This window comes from Salmo salar, chromosome 09 (assembly GCF_965601325.2).
Source record: "Salmo salar chromosome 09, fSalSal1, whole genome shotgun sequence".
NCBI classification, from domain to species: domain Eukaryota; kingdom Metazoa; phylum Chordata; class Actinopteri; order Salmoniformes; family Salmonidae; genus Salmo; species Salmo salar.
In genome coordinates this window covers 42003586-42023772 of record NC_138299.1, presented here as the reverse complement: position 1 = coordinate 42023772, position 20187 = coordinate 42003586, and the positions used below count along the sequence as shown (strand labels likewise).

Here is a 20187-nt window from a genome sequence, read left to right as displayed (position 1 = left end):
TTCTCTTCTCCTTCTCTATCCCTCCTGCCCTCTCTCTCGTCTACAGACACTAAGCCCATACAAAGACAATCTGTTTGGGAAGACTTACCAAAGGAATGGAGCTACTGGATGAATGGAATCAGAGTTCAAACTTCATTTATTTAAGGGTAGGTCAGTCTACGAGATTGAACGTATATATTTAAGGGTAGGTCAGTCTACGAGATTACCCTTAAATAAATAAATTCAATCTCGTAGATTGACCTACCCTTAAATATATACGTTCAATCTCGTAGACTGACGTACCCTTAAATAAATAAAGTTTAATCTCGTAGACTGACCTACCCTTAAATAAGTTCAGGTCAGTCTACGAGATTAAAAGTATTTATTTAAGGGTAGGTCAGTCTACGAGATTAAACTTTAATTATTTAAGGGAAGGTCAGTGTACGAGATTGAACTTCATTTATTTAAGGGAAGGTCAGTGTACGAGATTGAACTTCATTTATTTAAGGGAAGGTCAGTCTACGAGATTAAACTTCATTTATTTAAGGGAAGGTCAGTCTACGAGATTGAACTTCACTCAACTTTCTAGAGCTGTGGTCACCAACCAGTCGATCTCACTACATTTCTGTAAAAAAAACGAATTCAGCTGCTCTACATGCCGGGTAGGCCAACTGCTGCCATTTTGAACCATTTCATGTCTGGAGGTACAAACTGTGCCTTCCCGGCAGGCCCAGAAAGCAAATCAAGTGCACTATAGGCCTGCCGCTGGCCAATCAGATGGCTCAGATGACTGTGTCTGCAGTATCGTAGCTGTGAGATTTCTAATCGTGAGATTTCTAAAGGTTTAAAACCCCGACTAGAGAGAGACTGTCAACGAATACAGCAAAGAACTGCTGTTTTTATGAGTGAGTTTAAGTTCTTACTCAGCACTGTCAATACTTTGTATTCAACACTTTAATAGGCTATTAAAATGCACATTCTCCCTACTTCCACTCAGCGCTACAACCAACACTGCAGCATTAATGAATGAGTAGGAAAGTGTATCTATAGGCTTGTGTTGTTATTATTAGCTGCTTGGGTCTTTTTTAATATCGAGGAACATTTCACTTTCTCTGTTCATAGGAGTAACAACATGTATTTGTGCATGAGTCAGAAATAATGCGGGGCGACTCGAGTTTTGCCATCGTCTGGAAGACAGTGTCCCTTTTTGGTCAGTGTCAATGTAGGAAAGGGAGAGCGGAGGGCTGTTGAGAGACTGACCCTCAGTCTGCTGCTCTCTCCCTCCGCTGAGACTGACCCTCAGTCTGCTGCTCTCTCCCTCCGCTGAGACTGACCATCAGTCTGCTGCTCTCTCCCTCCACTGAGACTGACCCTCAGTCTGCTGCTCTCTCCCTCTGCTGAGACTGACCATCAGTCTGCTGCTCTCTCCCTCCGCTGAGACTGACCATCAGATACAGGCACCATCAGCCCAGTAAAATACAAATAAAAAGCTAATTATGTAAATGTATGCTCATTCAGATGTGCCTCACAAGTAATACAACAACGGATCTATTACCGGTGTGATCATATAGCCTATATATATATACTGCTCAAAAAAATAAAGGGAACACTTAAACAACACATCCTAGATCTGAATGAAAGAAATCATCTTATTAAATACTTTTTTCTTTACATAGTTGAATGTGCTGACAACAAAATCACACAAAAATAATCAATGGAAATCCAATTTATCAACCCATGGAGGTCTGGAGTTGGAGTCACACAAAATTAAAGTGGAAAACCACACTACAGGCTGATCCAACTTTGATGTAATGTCCTTAAAACAAGTCAAAATGAGGCTCAGTAGTGTGTGTGGCCTCCACGTGCCTGTATGACCTCCCTACAATGCCTGGGCATGCTCCTGATGAGGTGGCGGATGGTCTCCTGAGGGATCTCCTCCCAGACCTGGACTAAAGCATCCGCCAACTCCTGGACAGTCTGTGGTGCAATGTGGCGTTGGTGGATGGAGCGAGACATGATGTCCCAGATGTGCTCAATTGGATTCAGGTCTGGTGAACGGGCGGGCCAGTCCATAGCATCAATGCCTTCCTCTTGCAGGAACTGCTGACACACTCCAGCCACATGAGGTCTAGCATTGTCTTGCATTAGGAGGAACCCAGGGCCAACCGCACCAGCATATGGTCTCACAAGGGGTCTGAGGATCTCATCTCGGTACCAAATGGCAGTCAGGCTACCTCTGGCGAGCACATGGAGGGCTGTGCGGCCCCCCAAAGAAATGCCACCCCACACCATGACTGACCCACCGCCAAACCGGTCATGCTGGAGGATGTTGCAGGCAGCAGAACGTTCTCCACGGCGTCTCCAGACTCTGTCACGTCTGTCACATGTGCTCAGTGTGAACCTGCTTTCATCGGTGAAGAGCACAGGGCGCCAGTGGCGAATTTGCCAATCTTGGTGTTCTCTGGCAAATGCCAAACGTCCTGCACGGTGTTGGGCTGTAAGCACAACCCCCACCTGTGGACGTCGGGCCCTCATACCACCCCCATGGAGTCTGTTTCTGACCGTTTGAGCAGACACATGCACATTTGTGGCCTGCTGGAGGTCATTTTGCAGGGCTCTGGCAGTGCTTCTCCTGCTCCTCCTTGCACAAAGGTGGAGGTAGCGGTCCTGCTGCTGGGTTGTTGCCCTCCTAAGGCCTCCTCCACGTCTCCTGATGTACTGGCCTGTCTCCTGGTAGCGCCTCCATGCTCTGGACACTACTCTGACAGACACAGCAAACCTTCTTGCCACAGCTCGCATTGATGTGCCATCCTGGATGAGCTGCACTACCTGAGCCACTTGTGTGGGTTGTAGACTCAGTCTCATGCTACCACTAGAGTGAAAGCACCGCCAGCATTCAAAAGTGACCAAAACATCAGCCAGGAAGCATAGGAACTGAGAAGTGGTCTGTGTTCCCCACCTGCAGAACCACTCCTTTATTGGGGGTGTCTTGCTAATTGCCTATAATTTCCACCTGTTGTCTATTCCATTTGCACAACAGCATGTGAAATGTATTGTCAATCAGTGTTGCTTCCTAAGTGGACAGTTTGATTTCACAGAAGTGTGATTGACTTGGAGTTACATTGTGTTGTTTAAGTGTTCCCTTTATTTTTTTGAGCAGTGTATATTTTTAAATGGCCCGAACATCAATGCAATTCAAGCAAAGCCAATATGCAGTGATAATGTATTGGGCCTGTAGCTTACTGCACAAACCTCATTGCTACAGTACTGTTTTGAATTAGTTAATATTGCATAAGCTAACGTTTTTTAAGTCATGTAAAAAAAACAAAATCTCAGTGGTAGCTTCTGCTTGCATTTAGACTCAAAGTGATCTTGACTCAGAAAAAGTTGGTGAGTTTTCCCTGTTAACACTATCAAATGTTTCCGTTTACTGTGGCAATTGTGATCGAATCAAAGCAATATTAGCCATTTTCAATGCGACATACCAAAACAAACTATGCAAGAGATTTGGTTGTAGGCAGAACACATTGGAGTAGGATTCTATTGCATTGACATGCATGACTCAGCCCGTACTCTACACAGACTGGTGTGGCATAACCAATCAGAGCTGCAGTAGGCATATATGCAAATTGACCATTGCCATATATGGATCTGTGTCATTTACTTTGAACTGGACTGTGTTTACAGCATGAACGGCCGTGAGTAGATGCGCTGATGGTGTATGCTGGCTGAGCTGCATGTAGCCAAGTGTGGACATTTTGTTCATATCCTTTGCAAGTTAGTGAGTTATTAGCCCAGTTATAGATAATTTTTAGTCAGCAATAGGGGAGTGACTGCTTCCTACAAGAGCAGAAAACTTATACATTTCTAGACATCTTTGAAAGGCGAGTCACATAAAGAGCTTTTTTTTGTCTTAAAGGGGCAGTGTTGTATTTTGAGACAGACTTGTTAGAATAGAGATGAGCCTGTGACGAGCCCATTAGAATAGAGATGAGCCTGTGACCAGCCCATTAGAATAGAGATGAGCCTCTGACGAGCATATTAGAATAGAGATGAGCCTGTGATGAGCCCATTAGAATAGAGATGAGCCTGTGACCAGCCCATTAGAATAGAGATGAGCCTGTGACGAGCCCATTAGAATAGAGTTGAGCCTGTGACGAGCCCATTAGAATAGAGATGAGCCTGTGACGAGCCCATTAGAATAGAGATGAGCCTGTGACCAGCCCATTAGAATAGAGATGAGCCTCTGACGAGCATATTAGAATAGAGATGAGCCTGTGATGAGCCCATTAGAATAGAGATGAGCCTGTGACCAGCCCATTAGAATAGAGATGAGCCTGTGACGAGCCCATTAGAATAGAGTTGAGCCTGTGACGAGCCCATTAGAATAGAGATGAGCCTGTGACGAGCCCATTAGAATAGAGATGAGCCTGTGACGAGCCCATTAGAATAGAGATGAGCCTGTGACGAGCCCATTAGAATAGAGATGAGCCTATGACGAGCCCATTAGAATAGAGATGAGCCTGTGACGAGCCCATTAGAATAGAGTTGAGTAATGAGTTGAGTAGGTTGAAGAGAGAGTAGGTAGAAACTGCACCTAACCACTGACACAGGGTCAGATAGTTATACTGAACAAAAATAGATACAACGCAACATGCAACAATTTGTTACAGTTCATATAAGCAAATCAGTCAATTGAAATATATTAATTAGGCCCTAATCTATGGAATTCACATGACTGGGCAAGGGCGCAGCCATGGGTGGGACTGGGAGGACATAGGCCCACCCACTTGGGAGGCAGGCCCATCCACTGGGGAGCTGGCCCAGCCAATCAGAATGAGTTTTTCCCCACAAAAGGGCTTTATTACACAGTTTCATCTGCTGTCCAGGTGGCTGGCCTCAAACGATCAGGTAAAGAAGCCGGATGTGGAGGTCCTGGGCTGGCGTGGATACATGTGGTCTGCGGTTGTGAGGCCGGCTGGACGTACTGCCAAATTCTCTAAAATTATGTTGAGGGCAGCTTTTGGTAGAGAAATTAACATGCAATTCTCTGGCAACAGTTCTGGTGAACATTCCTGCAGTCATCATGCATATTGCACGCTCCCTCAAAACCTGAGACATCTGTGGCATTGTGTTGTGTGACAAAACTGCACATTTTTGGGCCTTTTATTGTCCCCAGCACAAGGTGCACCTGTGTAATGATCATGCTGTTTAATCAGCTTCTTGATATGCCACACCTGTCAGTTGGATGGATTATCTTGACAAATGAGAAATGCTCACTAACAGGGATGTAAACAAATGTTTGAGAGAAATAAGCTTTTTGTGCATATGAAACATATCAGGGATCTTTTATTTCAGCTCATGAAAAATGAGACCAACACTTTACATGTTGTGTTTATATTTTTGTTTAGTATATTTCATCCCCCTGATGGTTAAAGTTAGCATCATGGGTTGGGTAATCTGACCCTAGATCTGTGGTTAAGGATAACGTCTACCCACTCCATAAAAAACACAGGTAGAAGGTCAGAGAGTTGTGGCCAGATGTACCTTGTGTGTGTCTATCTGCCTACCCTGTATTGTATACTGGGATGTACCTTGTGTGTGTCTATCTGCCTACCCTGTCTTGTGAACATTCCACTTTGAGAAATGACGTCTTTGGAAAAACATCAAAATAGTCATGTACTCACATTGCTGGCTGGGGTCGGAGTCGACGGTGGTCATCTTGACGTAATTGGTTGGGAACAGACCGGTGATCCCATTGACCTCTCCTTTCCACCAATCGGGGTCGTTCTTGTCGAACACACTGATCATCTGACCTTTGGAGAAGCTCATCTCATCCTTGTTGGCTGCTTTGTAGTCGTACATGGCAATGACCTGACACACTGGAGGGGAGAGAGAGCAAGAGAAGGAGGGGGGGGGGGGGAGATGAGGTGTGAAGCGGTGGAGGCTGGTGGGAGGAGCTATATGAGGACAGCCTCATTGTATTGGCTAGAATGGAATAAATGGAACGGAATCAAACATGGTTTCCATACGTATGATGTGTTTCATACCGGTCCATTGATTCCATTCCAGATATTACTATGAGCCCGTCCTCCTATAGCCCCTCCCACCAGCCTCCTTGTAAACTATACATTCACTTTTGTTACCTACTAAAGGTGTGTGTTTCCTGTGTGTGTATGTTACCTGGTAGAGGTGCTGGTGTGGACTTGCCGCTGTTGGATCCCAGCATTTTGACATGTGAGGCAGGAAACCAACCCTTCTGACGCTTCTTTCCTCGCGCCTTAGAGACCGAGGGAGATCAATCAGTCAACCATTTAACCAAATGTATCAATCTAATGCTGCGTTTAGATAGGCAGCCCAATTTTGGTCTGATTGGTCAAAAAAACAATTAGTGAAAACAATCAGAATTGGGCTGCCTGCACAGGAAACCTAATTCTGATATTTTCCAACTAATCAGTATTTTTTGACCAATCAGATTAGATCTTAATTCAATAACTGTAAATCAACACAGTCAAAATCATATTGCCTTGTTTCATTAGAGTCTAAAACAACCATTAATCAATCAATCAGCCAACCTGCAGTTCTCCGAGCAACCAGCCGGACGAATTCTTGCTGAGGATGAGGATGAGCTGTCCTGCTGCCAGGCTGAGCTGCTCTGTTCCTGTGGCTGTGTAGGCAGTGCTCACCTGGGCTATCTCTGCGCGCGTGCACACACACACACACACACACACACACACACACACACACACACACACACACACACACACACACACACACACACACACACACACACACACACACACACACACACACACACACACACACACACACATACACACACACACACACACACACACACACACACACACACACACACACACACACACACACACAGAGAGTAACTTCAGATTCAGAGGAAGTGTTGAAAGGAACAGAGTGTGGATATACATTTATCCAGTTGACTCACCTGGCTTCTTCCCAGGCTGTCCTGGCTGTCCTGAGCTGCTGGATGTCTGAAATAACAAGTTAGAGAACCAAGGTCAGATACAAGTTAAAGTCAAGGACGTGTGTGTGTGTGTGTGTGTGTGTGTGTGTGTGTGTGTGTGTGTGTGTGTGTGTGTCTTACGTCGTTCTCTTTGGGTTTGACGTAGTTGGAAGGGAACACTCCAGTGCGGTCTCCAATGCTTCCGCTCCACCACTCTCCCTCTCTCTGGGTCACCAGCATCACATCACCCTCTCTAAACGTCAGGTCGCCAGGCTCTGGGCTCTCATAGGTGTACAGCGCCACGTACTCTGATTGGTGAGACAAAACATCACCTCTCAGAGAGACATTCTATTGGATGATACAAACCATGACCTCTCAGAGAGACATTCTATTGGATGACACAATTCACTACAGAGTCATGGACATTACCATCTGAGAAGGCAGAACTGTATTTTATAATGTTCCCAACAAGAACTGAATCTGGTAAGAGTGCTTTTGCAGAAGGACATGTTTTTAGGGACGAGAGAGAGAGAGCGAACGAGGGCGAGAGAGAGAGAGGGCGAGAGAGAAAGAGAGGGCGAGAGAGAGAGAGAGAGGGCGAGAGAGAGAGAGAGAGAGAGGGCGAGAGAGAGAGAGAGAGAGGGGGCGAGAGAGAGAGAGGGAGAGTGACCGAGGGCGTGAGAGAGAGAAAGGGCAAGAGAGAGAGGGCGAGAGAGAGAGGGCGAGAGAGAGAGAGAGCGCGGGCGAGAACGAGGGCGAGTGACCGAGGGCGAGAAAGAGAGGTGGCGAGAAAGAGAGAGGGCGAGAGAGAGAGAGGGCGAGAGAGAGAGAGGGCGAGAGAGAGAGAGGGCGAGAGAGCGAGAGGGCGAGAGAGAGGGCGAGAGAGAGAGAGGGCGAGAGAGCGAGAGGGCGAGAGAGCGGGCGAGAGAGCGGGCGAGAGAGAGAGAGAGAGCGGGCGAGAGAGAGAGAGAGCGGGCGAGAGAGAGAGAGAGCGGGCGAGAGAGAGAGAGAGCGGGCGAGAGAGAGAGAGAGCGGGCGAGAGAGAGAGAGAGCGGGCGAGAGAGAGAGAGAGCGGGCGAGAGAGAGAGAGCGGGCGAGAGAGAGAGAGAGCGGGCGAGAGAGAGAGAGCGGATGAGAGAGAGAGAGAGGGCGAGAGAGAGAGAGAGGGGCGAGAGAGAGAGAGAGAGAGGGGCGAGAGAGAGAGAGAGAGAGAGGGCGAGAGAGAGAGAGAGGGCGAGAGAGAGAAAGAAAGAGGGCGAGAGAGAGAGAGCGGGCGAGAGAGAGCGGGCGGGCGAGAGAGAGCGGGCGGGCGAGAGAGAGCGGGCGGGCGAGAGAGAGAGAGAGGATGAGAGAGAGAGAGGATGAGAGAGAGAGAGAGAGGATGAGAGAGAGAGAGAGAGAGGGCGAGAGAGAGAGAGAGAGGGCGAGAGAGAGAGAGAGAGAGAGAGAGGGCGAGAGAGAGAAAGAAAGAGGGCGAGAGAGAGAAAGAAAGAGGGCGAGAGAGCAAGAGGGGGCGAGAGAGAGAAGGGAGTACCTTCCTGTTGAGCAGCATCTGAGGCCTCCACTTCATCTGGGGGAGAATACGTCAGGCTGAGACAAGACAAACGACATTAATGAAACAAAAAATATATTTTCTATCATAAGACCAGTACTACCGTGCCCAGTAACAACAAGCAGTCATATGTTATTATTTATTTCACCTTTATTTAACCAGGTTGGCAAGTTGAGAACAAGTTCTCATTTACAACTGCGACCTGGCCAAGATAATGCAAAGCAGTTTGACACATACTACAACACAGAGTTACACATGGAATAAACAAACATACAGTCAATAATACAGTAGAAAAAGTCTATATACAGTGTGTGCAAATGAGGTAAGGGAGTTTAGGCAATAAATAGGCCATAGTGGCGAAATAATTACAATATAGCAATTATACACTGGAGTGATAGATGTGCAGAAGATGAATGTGCAAGTAGAGGTACTGGGGTGCAAAGGAGCAAAATAAATAAATACAGTATGGGGATGAGGTAGTGGGATGGGCTATTTACAGATGGGCTATGTACAGGTGCAGTGATTTGTGAGCTGCTCTGACAGCTTGTGCTTAAAGCTAGTGAGGGATATATGAGTCTCCAGCTTCAGTGATTTTTGCAGTTCGTTCCAGTCATTGGCAGCAGAGAACTGGAAGGAAAGGCGGCCAAAGGAGGAATTGGCTTTGGGGGTGACCAGTGAGATATACCTGCTGGAGGGCGTGCTAGGAGTAGGTGCTGCTATGGTGACCAGTGAGCTGAGATAAGGCGGGGCTTTACCTAACAAAGACTTGTAGATGACCTGGAGCCAGTGGGTTTGGCGACGAGTATGAGGGCCAGCCAACGAGAGCATACAGGTCGCAGTGGTGGGTAGTATATGGGGCTTTGGTGACAAGACGGATGGCACTGTGATAGACTGCATCCAGTTTGCTGAGTAGAGTGTTGGAGGCTATTTTGTAAATGACATCACCGAAGTCGAGGATCGGTAGGATAGTCAGTTTTACGAGGGTATGTTTGGCAGCATGAGTGAAGGATGTTTTGTTGCGAAATAGGAAGCCGATTCTAGATTTAATTTTGGATTGGAGATGCTTAATATGAGTCTGGAAGGAGAGTTTACAGTCTAACCAGACACCCAGGTATTTGTAGTTGTCCAAATATTCCAAGTCAGAACCGTCCAGAGTAGTGATGCTGGACGGGCGGGCAGGTGCGGGCACGATCGGTTGAAGAGCATGCATTTAGTTTTACTTGCATTTAAGAGCAGTTGGAGGCCACGGAAGGAGAGTTGTATGGCATTGAAGCTCATCTGGAGGTTAGTTAACACAGTGTCCAAAGAAGGGCCAGGAGTATACAGAATGGTGTCGTCTGCGTAAAGGTAAATCAGAGAATCACCAGCAGCAAGAGCGACATCATTGATGTATACAGAGAAGAGAGTCGGCCCGAGAATTAAACCCTGTGGCACCCCCATAGAGACTGCCAGAGGTCCGGACAACAGGCCCTCCGATTTGACACACTGAACTCTGTCTGAGAAGTAGTTGGTGAACCAGGCGAGGCAATCATTTGAAAAATCAAGGCTGTTGAGTCTGCCGATAAAAACGTGGTGATTGACAGAGTCGAAAGCCTTGGCCAGGTCGATGAATACGGCTGCACAGTATTGTCTCTTATCGATCGTTTAGGACCTTGGGCGTGGTTGAGGTGCACCCATGACCAGCTCTGAAACCAGATTGCATAGCGGAGAAGGTACGGTGGGATTCAAAATGGTCGGTAATCTGTTTTGATTTGGCCTGTTCAAGTACATATGACTGAATTCTACACACACACGACTGAATTCCTTCACTGTGTGTGTGTGTGTGTGTGTGTGTGTGTGTGTGTGTGTGTGTGTGTGTGTGTGTGTGTGTGTGTGTGTGTGTGTGGGAGGTGTGTACGCGTGCGTGTGTATGTATGTATTTACGCAGTGGTGTTGTCATTGTCTCCCAGGAGTGTGACATATGTTTTGGGGAACCAGCCCTGAACCCCGTTGACCTCCCCCAGCCACCAGCTGTCCTGCTGCTCCAGCACCCGGATCACATCCTCCTTACTGAAGTTCAGATGGCTCTCTGTTTTAGCTGTCCACGAACACAGAGCCTGGGCCTGCAGATTACCTACCACCTAGAACAAGAGGAGGGAAGGATGGAGGGAGAGAGAGAGAGGTTGATGGAGGGACATAAGATTGAGGGAGAGAAAGAGAGAGGTAGATAGCAGAAGAACAGGGGTCAAATTTAAATTGGGATATTGTAGGTAATAAAACAATACATTTTTCACTCATGGATTAAAAAGTACTAGATCGGTGTAATCATATTCCTAACACCAGTCGTTTCCTTTTTAAATCCAGGGTAGTCATGATAGAGGAATCGGTCTGGTCTGGTAGCAACATGATCTGTGTGCAGTGTTATGATCACGCTTGTAGGCGCTGTCATGGCGACGTTGACTAGCTAAGCTCATACACAGAAACACGTCATCAGGTCTAACAGTCGTCTCGCGCCAGACTGCAGATCATCAAATCTAAAAAACACTCCTTCAATATAAAAGTTGGTTTTGACAAAAATGAAAAGGAATTTGGGGTATTAGCTTGTTCAACTACGTCTGACAACGACGTTGTGCCTTTAGATTCAGAGAAAATGATGTTTCACTTCTCTCAATGATTAATAGTTGTTTTAGACTATAAATGGGGCGGCAGGTAGCCTAGTGGTTAGAGCGTTGGGCCAGTAACCGAAAGGTTGCTCGATTGAATCCCTGACCTGACAAGGTAAAAATCTGTCGTTCTGCCCCTGAACAAGGCAGTTAACCCACTGTTCCACGGTAGGCCGTCATTGTAAATAAGAATTTGCCTAGTTAAATAAAGGTTAAATAATAAAGAAATAAATTAGAAAAATAAAAAACTGCCTTCTCTAACCCCAAATCCTGGGCTGGTCTGCTTCGCAAGCGTTCCCGGATGTCTTGCGATGTTGCGCCTCTGGGTTAGAAACAGTGGTGGAGCCATCAATCTCCATACTGGCCATTTTTACCACCTACCTACTATTGGGGTCATGATAGGGGCTGCAAACAAATGTTTGACGTATTAAAATCATTGATTATGCTTATGTGATATTAATTGAAGGGGAAGGGCAATGAGATCCCTTCCCCACTACATTTACAGGGTCCTAGACTACAGATTAACAATATATATTCATTATAAGGTTTAATTGTTCCACAGTTTTTTCTACTCTCTGCCTCTTATAAGAAACGGTCTGAGAGATGTGTGAGTTATTGCATCATAACAGGGTGTCTGTGAGAAAGAACCTCTAGGCTAAAAGAGATTAGACACAGAACCCTGCAGGGGAGTGAAAGAGATACGAGACTAGTCAGACAGACCTCTATAAATCAACTTGGGGAGTGGACATTTACTGCTGAGCCCTTAGAAAACACTGGAACTATTGTATCTCTCTTGCAAGTTTGTATAGCTGTGTATGCATGGGCTTGGTCTGATGAGTAGAAGGTAATGACGTATACAGTGACATCACAAGGGCTGGACTTCGGGCTTAATAAAATCAATTGGGACTTTTCCTATCTTGCAAAACTAAGGAGAGACATCAGTTGTATGTGTGATGTTTGATATTTGACTTCTGTCTACAGCTGTATTTTGATTAAAATTGTTATGATTTATAAGTGCACATTTTGAGTGTTCCTTACATGTTAAATAAATAAAACGGAGCACAGAAAAACAGAACCAACACTACCCTAGCTTCAATTGGCCCCTCCCACTCCTCCTCTACCTGTACCTGCTCCGAGGGGGTGGGTTGAGGGGCGTGTGTAGGCGTGAAGGCGGAGTTCTGTCCTGTTGACATGGAAGCATCTCCCCCAGGTTTCCTGTAAGACATGAAGGGTCAGAGGTCATGAAGGGTCAGAGGTCAGTACAGTATTTACACAAATCACCATATCAATGTCTCATCAGGGTTGAGGAAAGGTTACACGCTCCACACCTATGAGAAATACCTATGGCTAGAAACGGTGTGTGTGTGGTGTGTGTATCTATAAATGTGTGTGTGTGTGTGTGTGTGTGTGTGTGTGTGTGTGTGTGTGTGTGTGTGTGGTGTGTATGTGTGTGTGTATGTATATTATTCAACCTACCCAGTGTTGTTGGGGGTGGAGAGCTGTGGTCTGAGGGCCTGTTTAGCAGCATTAACAGCAGTAGTAGCACCAGCAGTGGTAGTTGTAGTAATAGTAGCAGGTCTCTCTGATTTGGCCTGTCTCTCTACGTAACTCTCTGGGAACCAGCCCATCTTCCCCTGACGACTCCCGTACAGCCAACCCTGCTCTCGCTCCGTACTCTCATCCACCTAGACACACACAAACAGATGAATGGGCACACAACGGTCAGACAACGGTCAGACAACAGAGAAGCAAAGTGTAGAATTAAATCCAGAAATAACTTGTCATCTGTATGGTTCTAACCTCGATGACCTCATCGGCTTCAAAGCTGAGTTCTTCCAGGTTGCGAGCGGTGAAAGGGTAGATCGCCCGGAAGGAAGTGAGCGTCGCAGACTTCCTGTGCTCTGTGGCCTGGGGTGGCAGACCGCCTGGAACAGCCAATCACACAATAGCACCTCATGACGTCACCTCAGTTAACATTTTTAAATATAATAATCTCAAATGCCACCCTACTATAAAGTGCACTACTTTTGACCAGAACAACCACGTGACTATCAGTTTTCCATATCCTAATAAAGGTTTAATAGAACAGTTCAATAGTCTAATGGTTCCTCCTTACCTTTCCTCTCCTCTAGTCCGCAAAGAAGGACTGACAGTTTGTCGTGGATGTCTGTCTTCCCTGCACGCTGCTGCTGCCGCAACGCCGCCGCCTCCTCCTCTCTGCTCCTCCTCTCCTCTTCCTCCAGCTTCCTCTTCGCTTCTTCCTTCAACTTCCTCTCTTCCTCCTGCTGCCTCCTTTTCTCCTCCTCCTTCCTCTTCCATCTCTTCTTGTCCTCTTCACACCTCCTGCTCTCCACCTCTTCCTGCCTTCTCTTCTCTTCCTCCCGCTCCTCCTCTAACCTCTTCCTCTCCTCTTCCTCCTGTCTTCTCCTCTCCTCCTGTCTCCTCCTCTCCTCCTCCTCCGCTCTGCGTTCTCGTTCTACCTTTTCTTTAGCAGCTAAGAGGCGGGCTTGTGTCTCCTTCTTCTCCTCCTCTCTCAGTTTGGCCTCTCTCTCTTCCTGCAGCCTCCTCTGTCTCTCCTCCTCCTCTCTCTGCAGCTTCTCCTGCCACTGACGCTCCTTCTGCAGTTTAATACGCCTGGGGAGAGCAGGAGAGCGGGAGGGAGAGAGAGAGAAGGATATAGGGAAAGGACAGACAGGCCTATGTCAAAGAGCAGATAATGCTTGAGCATGTCTGTGTGTTAGGCAGAGGGGAGAGCTGTTCACCTTTTGGCCTCCTCCTCCTCTCTCCTCTCCTCCTCCTCCCTCCTTTTCCTCTCCTCCTCCTCCTCCCTCCTCTTCCTCTCCTCCTGCTCTCTCTGTCTCTCCAGTTCTCTCCCTTTGTCCTCTTTGATGCTCCGTAGTTTATCCAGAGCCGACTGCTGCTTCCACTGGCTCTCTCTCAGTTCCTGAAGTTACCACGTCAACAAGAGGGCACATTTCACCACATACTAACAGGGTCACACATTCAGAATCAGAACACCATCTATTACATTTACACTTCAGTCCTTTATGAACTGGTAACAGCAGAGGATCTAACAGGATGGCACAGCGAGCACTGGGATGAGAGGGTTGGACAACTCAGAGAAGAGTGGTTTAGACACAGAGAGAGGAGAGAGAAATATATATAGTACACTACTGTACCAGTCAGAACTGTTTGGACACACCTACTCATTCAAGGGTTTTTCTTTGTTTTTTACTATTTTCTACATTGTAGAATGTAGAGAAAAGAATGCAAAGCTGTCACCAAGGCAAAGGGTGGCTATTTTAAGAATTTCGAATATAAAATATATTTTGATTTGTTTAACACTTTTTTGGTTACTACATGATTCCATATGTGTCATGTCATAGTTGTGATGTCTCACTATTATTCTACAATGTAGAACCCTTGAGTGAGTAGGTGTCCAAACTTCTGACTGGTACTGTATATAGTATATATGAGAGCGAGAGAGGGACAGAAAGCGAGCGACAGAGGCAGACAGGGAGAGAGAGAGAGGCAGACAGAGAGAGAAAGGCAAACAGAGAGAGAGAGAGAGAGAGAGAGAGAGAGAGAGAGAGAGAGAGAGAGAGGCAAACAGAGAGAGAGAGAGAGAGAGAGAGAGAGGAGAGAGAGAGAGAGAGAGAGAGAGAGAGAGGCAGACAGAGAGAGAGAGGCAGACAGAGAGAGAGGGGCAGACAGAGAAAGAGAGGGGCAGACAGAGAAAGAGAGGGGCAGACAGAGAAAGAGAGGGGCAGACAGAGAAAGAGAGGGACAGACAGACAGACAGACAGACAGACAGACAGACAGACAGACAGACAGACAGACAGACAGACAGACAGACAGACAGACAGACAGACAGACAGACAGACAGACAGACAGACAGACAGACAGACAGACAGACAGACAGACAGACAGACAGACAGACAGACAGACAGAGAGAGAGACAGCACCTTTAGGAGGTAGAAGAGGTTACTCAGGCAGTTGAATAGAGAGAGAGAGGCAGACAGAGAGATATAGGGAGAGAACAGACAGTCATCAGCATCCCCATACTGCAGCAAGACAGGCCAGGAGAAAGGGAGGAGGGAGGAAGAGTGCTACCATCCTGTAGGTTTTCACTCTAACCCTGTTCCTGGAGAGCTACCATCATGTAGGTTTTCACTCGAACCCTGTTCCTGGAGAGCTACCATCATGTAGGTTTTCACTCGAACCCTGTTCCTGGAGAGCCACCCTCCTGTAGGTTTTCACTCCAATCAGGTTCCTGGAGAGCTACCCTCCTGTAGGTTTTCACTCGAACCCTGTTCCTGGAGAGCTCCCCTCCTGTAGGTTTTCACTCAAACCCTGTTCCTGGAGAGCTCCCCTCCTGTAGGTTTTCACTCCAACCACGTTCATGGAGCGCACCTGATTCTAATAATTAGCTGGTTGATAAACTGAACCAGGTTAGTTACAACTGGGGTTGGAGTGAAAACCTACAGGAGGGTCTCTCTCCAGGAACCTGGTTGGAGTTAAAACCTACAGGAGGGTGGCTCTCCAGGAACAAGGTTGGAGTTAAAACCTACAGGAGGGTAGCTCTCCAGGAACAAGGTTGGAGTTAAAACCTACAGGAGGGTGGCTCTCCAGGAACAAGGTTGTAGTTAAAACCTACAGGAGGGTAGCTCTCCAGGAACCTGGTTGGAGTTAAAACCTACAGGAGGGTGGCTCTCCAGGAACAAGGTTGTAGTTAAAACCTACAGGAGGGTAGCTCTCCAGGAACCTGGTTCGAGTTAAAACCTACAGGAGGGTGGCTCTCCAGGAACAAGGTTGTAGTTAAAACCTACAGGAGGGTAGCTCTCCAGGAACCTGGTTGGAGTTAAAACCTACAGGAGGGTGGCTCTCCAGGAACAAGGTTGGAGTTAAAACCTACAGGAGGGTAGCTCTCCAGGAACAAGGTTGGAGTTAAAACCTACAGGAGGGTCTCTCTCCAGGAACCTGGTTGGAGTTAAAACCTACAGGAGGGTCTCTCTCCAGGAACCTGGTTTGAGTTAAAACCTACAGGAGGGTGGCTCTCCAGGAACAGGGTTGGAGTTAAAACCTACAGGAGGATCTCTCTCCAGGAACCTGGTTGGAGTTAAAACCTACAGGAGGGTGGCTCTCCAGGAACAAGGTTGGAGTTAAAACCTACAGGAGGGTCTCTCTCCAGGAACCTGGTTGGAGTTAAAACCTACAGGAGGGTCTCTCTCCAGGAACCTGGTTGGAGTTAAAACCTACAGGAGGGTGGCTCTCCAGGAACAGGGTTGGAGTTAAAACCTACAGGAGGGTCTCTCTCCAGGAACCTGGTTGGAGTTAAAACCTACAGGAGGGTCTCTCTCCAGGAACCTGGTTGGAGTTAAAACCTACAGGAGGGTCTCTCTCCAGGAACCTGGTTGGAGTTAAAACCTACAGGAGGGTCTCTCTCCAGGAACCTGGTTGGAGTTAAAACCTACAGGAGGGTCTCTCTCCAGGAACCTGGTTGGAAAGCCCTGTCATATATTCACTTTAATACAGGTAGACTGTTACACGTCAACATTTTACCACAACATTTGAGCGAGTGACTAGAGTGAGTGTTAAAATGAACTGAGACGTTGGTGTAGACAACCAGCTGAGATGTACTGGTCTGTACATACCTGTATATCGTTCTGGTAATGATCCATGTCAGCCAGTTTAGCAGCCGTCTCTTTCTCCAGAGCATCCAGCTGTTGCTTCAGTTTACGACAGGCTCCGTCCTTCTCGCTGGTGCTGCTCTTTAGAGTGGATATGGTGGAGACTGGGTACAGCAGGAAGACGAGTTACAACCCAGGGGGTGACAGGAGGGAAATGTTTAGTAACACTCACTACAGTGCCGTCAGAAAGTATTCACACTTCTTGACTTGTTCCACATTTTGTTGTGTTTTTCACCCATCAACACACAATACCCCAGAACGACAAAGTGAAAATATTCTTTGTAAATATCTAATTTACCAATCGTCCAAGGAACTGTCCGGAGAACTCCGAGATATAATTGTGATGAGGCATATATGTGGGGAAGGGTAAAAAAATAAAAAATTCTAGAGTGTTGAAAGATTCCAAGAGCACAGCAGCTTCCATCATTGGGAAATTGGAATTATCCAGACTCTGCCTAGAGCTGGCCGTCCGACCAAACTGAGCAACCAGGCAAGAAGGACCTTGGTCACGGAGGTGACCCAGAACCCAATGACCACTCTGACAGAACTACAGAGTTCCTTGGCTGAGATGGGAGAACCTGCCAGAAGGACAACAGTCTCTACAGCACTTCACCAATCTGGGCTTTATGGTAAGAGTGGCCAGACGGAAGCCAATCGTGAGAAAAAGGCACATGACAGCATGCCTGGGAGTTTGCAAAAAGGCAAATAGACTCAGAGCATTAGACTAAAGATTCTGTGGTCTGAGAGGACAAAACGTTGACTTGTCTGGCCTGAATGCAAAGAGCCATGTCTGGAGAAAACCAGGCACAGATCATCCCTGCCGTGAAGCATGGTGGTGGCAGCATCATGTTATGGGGATGCTTTTCAGCGACAGGGAGACTGGTAAGGATAGAGGGAACAATGAATGGAGCCAAATACAGGCAAATCCTTGACGAGAACCTAAAAACGACCTTAGACTGGGGGCGAAGATTTACATTCCAACAGGACAATGACCCCAAGCATACAGCCAAAGAAACACTGGAATGGCTTCAGAACAAGAATGTGAAAGTCCTTGAGTGGCCCAGCTAAAGCACAGACTTGAATCCCATTGAAAATCTGTGGAAATACTTGAAGATTGCTGTTCACCGCCGCTCCCCATCTAACTTAACAGAACTTGAGAAAATCCACAAGGAAGAGTGGGAGAAAATCCCCAAATCCAGATGTGTAAAGCTGATAGACGGCTCAAAGCTGTAATCACTGCCAAAGTTGCTTCTACAAAGTATTGACTGAAGAATGTGAATACTTATGTAAATTAGATATACATTTACATTTAAGTCATTTAAGTCATTTTAGATATAATATGGTATTTAATTTCAATAAACTTGCAAACATTTCTATAAACATGTTTTCACTTTGTCATTACGGGGTATTGTGTTAAGATGGGTGAGAAAACAATTCAGGCTGGTTCAACAAAATCTGGAATAAGTCAAGGGGTATGAATACTTTCTGAAGGCACTGTATTGTATGTCTCCAAACATGGAGTCCTATTCAGTCATGTTTGATTGAATGTGGAACATGGCCTAGTATAGCCCTATTATATACCCCAGTGCTACTGTCTACCCCATCCATACACCCTAGTATAGCCCTCTACCCCATCCATACACCCTAGTATAGCCCTATTATATACCCCAGTCCTACTGTCTACCCCATCCATACACCCTAGTATAGCCCTCTACCCCACCCATACACCCTAGTATAGCCCTCTACCCCACCCATACACCCTAGTATAGCCCTATTATATACCTCAGTCCTACTGTCTACCCCATCCATACACCCTAGTATAGCCCTCTACCCCATCCATACACCCTAGTATAGCCCTCTACCCCACCCATACACCCTAGTATAGCCCTATTATATACCCCAGTCCTACTGTCTACCCCCTCCATACACCCTAGTATAGACCTATACCCCATCCATACACCCTAGTATAGCCCTCTACCCCATCCATACACCCTAGTATAGCCCTATTATATACCCCAGTCCTACTGTCTACCCCCTCCATACACCCTAGTATAGCCCTCTACCCCATCCATACACCCTAGTATAGCCCTATTATATACCCCAGTCCTACTGTCTACCCCATCCATACACCCTAGTATAGCCCTCTACCCCATCCATACACCCTAGTATAGCCCTCTACCCCATCCATACACCCTAGTATAGCCCTATTATATACCCCAGTCCTACTGTCTAACCCATCCATACACCCTAGTATAGCCCTCTACCCCATCCATACACCCTAGTATAGCCCTCTACCCCATCCATACACCCTAGTATAGCCCTCTACCCCCTCCATACACCCTAGTATAGACCTATACCCCATCCATACACCCTAGTATAGCCCTATTATATACCCCAGTCCTACTGTCTACCCCATCCATACACCCTAGTATAGCCCTCTACCCCATCCATACACCCTAGTATAGCCCTCTACCCCATCCATACACCCTAGTATAGCCCTATTATATACCCCAGTCCTACTGTCTACCCCATCCATACACCCTAGTATAGCCCTCTACCCCATCCATACACCCTAGTATAGCCCTCTACCCCATCCATACACCCTAGTATAGCCCTATTATATACCCCAGTCCTACTGTCTACCCCATCCATACACCCTAGTATAGCCCTCTACCCCACCCATACACCCTAGTATAGCCCTCTACCCCACCCATACACCCTAGTATAGCCCTATTATATACCTCAGTCCTACTGTCTACCCCATCCATACACCCTAGTATAGCCCTCTACCCCATCCATACACCCTAGTATAGCCCTATTATATACCCCAGTCCTACTGTCTACCCCCTCCATACACCCTAGTATAGACCTATACCCCATCTATACACCCTAGTATAGCCCTATTATATACCCCAGTCCTACTGTCTACCCCATCCATACACCCTAGTATAGCCCTCTACCCCATCCATACACCCTAGTATAGCCCTATTATATACCCCAGTCCTACTGTCTACCCCCTCCATACACCCTAGTATAGCCCTCTACCCCATCCATACACCCTAGTATAGCCCTATTATATACCCCAGTCCTACTGTCTACCCCATCCATACACCCTAGTATAGCCCTCTACCCCATCCATACACCCTAGTATAGCCCTCTACCCCATCCATACACCCTAGTATAGCCCTATTATATACCCCAGTCCTACTGTCTACCCCATCCATACACCCTAGTATAGCCCTCTACCCCATCCATACACCCTAGTATAGCCCTCTACCCCATCCATACACCCTAGTATAGCCCTATTATATACCCCAGTCCTACTGTCTACCCCATCCA

General features: G+C 46.9%; 1 protein-coding gene across 3 annotated transcripts in view; it reads right to left on the bottom strand.

The window, feature by feature from the left end:
- Window positions 1-20187, bottom strand: part of LOC106611341 (intersectin-2) — a 119032-nt gene that overhangs the window by 58694 nt on the left and 40151 nt on the right. For 2 of the 3 annotated variants that reach the window (XR_014378752.1, XM_045723678.2), the window contains exons 16-28: window positions 16813-16952; window positions 13921-14102; window positions 13275-13792; window positions 12959-13083; window positions 12635-12843; window positions 12280-12373; window positions 10440-10636; window positions 8499-8554; window positions 7106-7272; window positions 6947-6992; window positions 6555-6676; window positions 6163-6259; window positions 5667-5861 (exon numbers count right to left, since the gene is read on the bottom strand). Coding sequence is in view for 2 of the 3 variants with exons in the window: in XM_045723678.2 (XP_045579634.2) it covers window positions 5667-5861; window positions 6163-6259; window positions 6555-6676; window positions 6947-6992; window positions 7106-7272; window positions 8499-8554; window positions 10440-10636; window positions 12280-12373; window positions 12635-12843; window positions 12959-13083; window positions 13275-13792; window positions 13921-14102; window positions 16813-16952 (2148 nt within the window). In the remaining variant the exon portion in view is untranslated. The remainder of the gene's footprint in view (window positions 1-5666; window positions 5862-6162; window positions 6260-6554; window positions 6677-6946; window positions 6993-7105; window positions 7273-8498; window positions 8555-10439; window positions 10637-12279; window positions 12374-12634; window positions 12844-12958; window positions 13084-13274; window positions 13793-13920; window positions 14103-16812; window positions 16953-20187) is intronic. The other variant, XM_082955790.1, reaches the window with a different exon arrangement.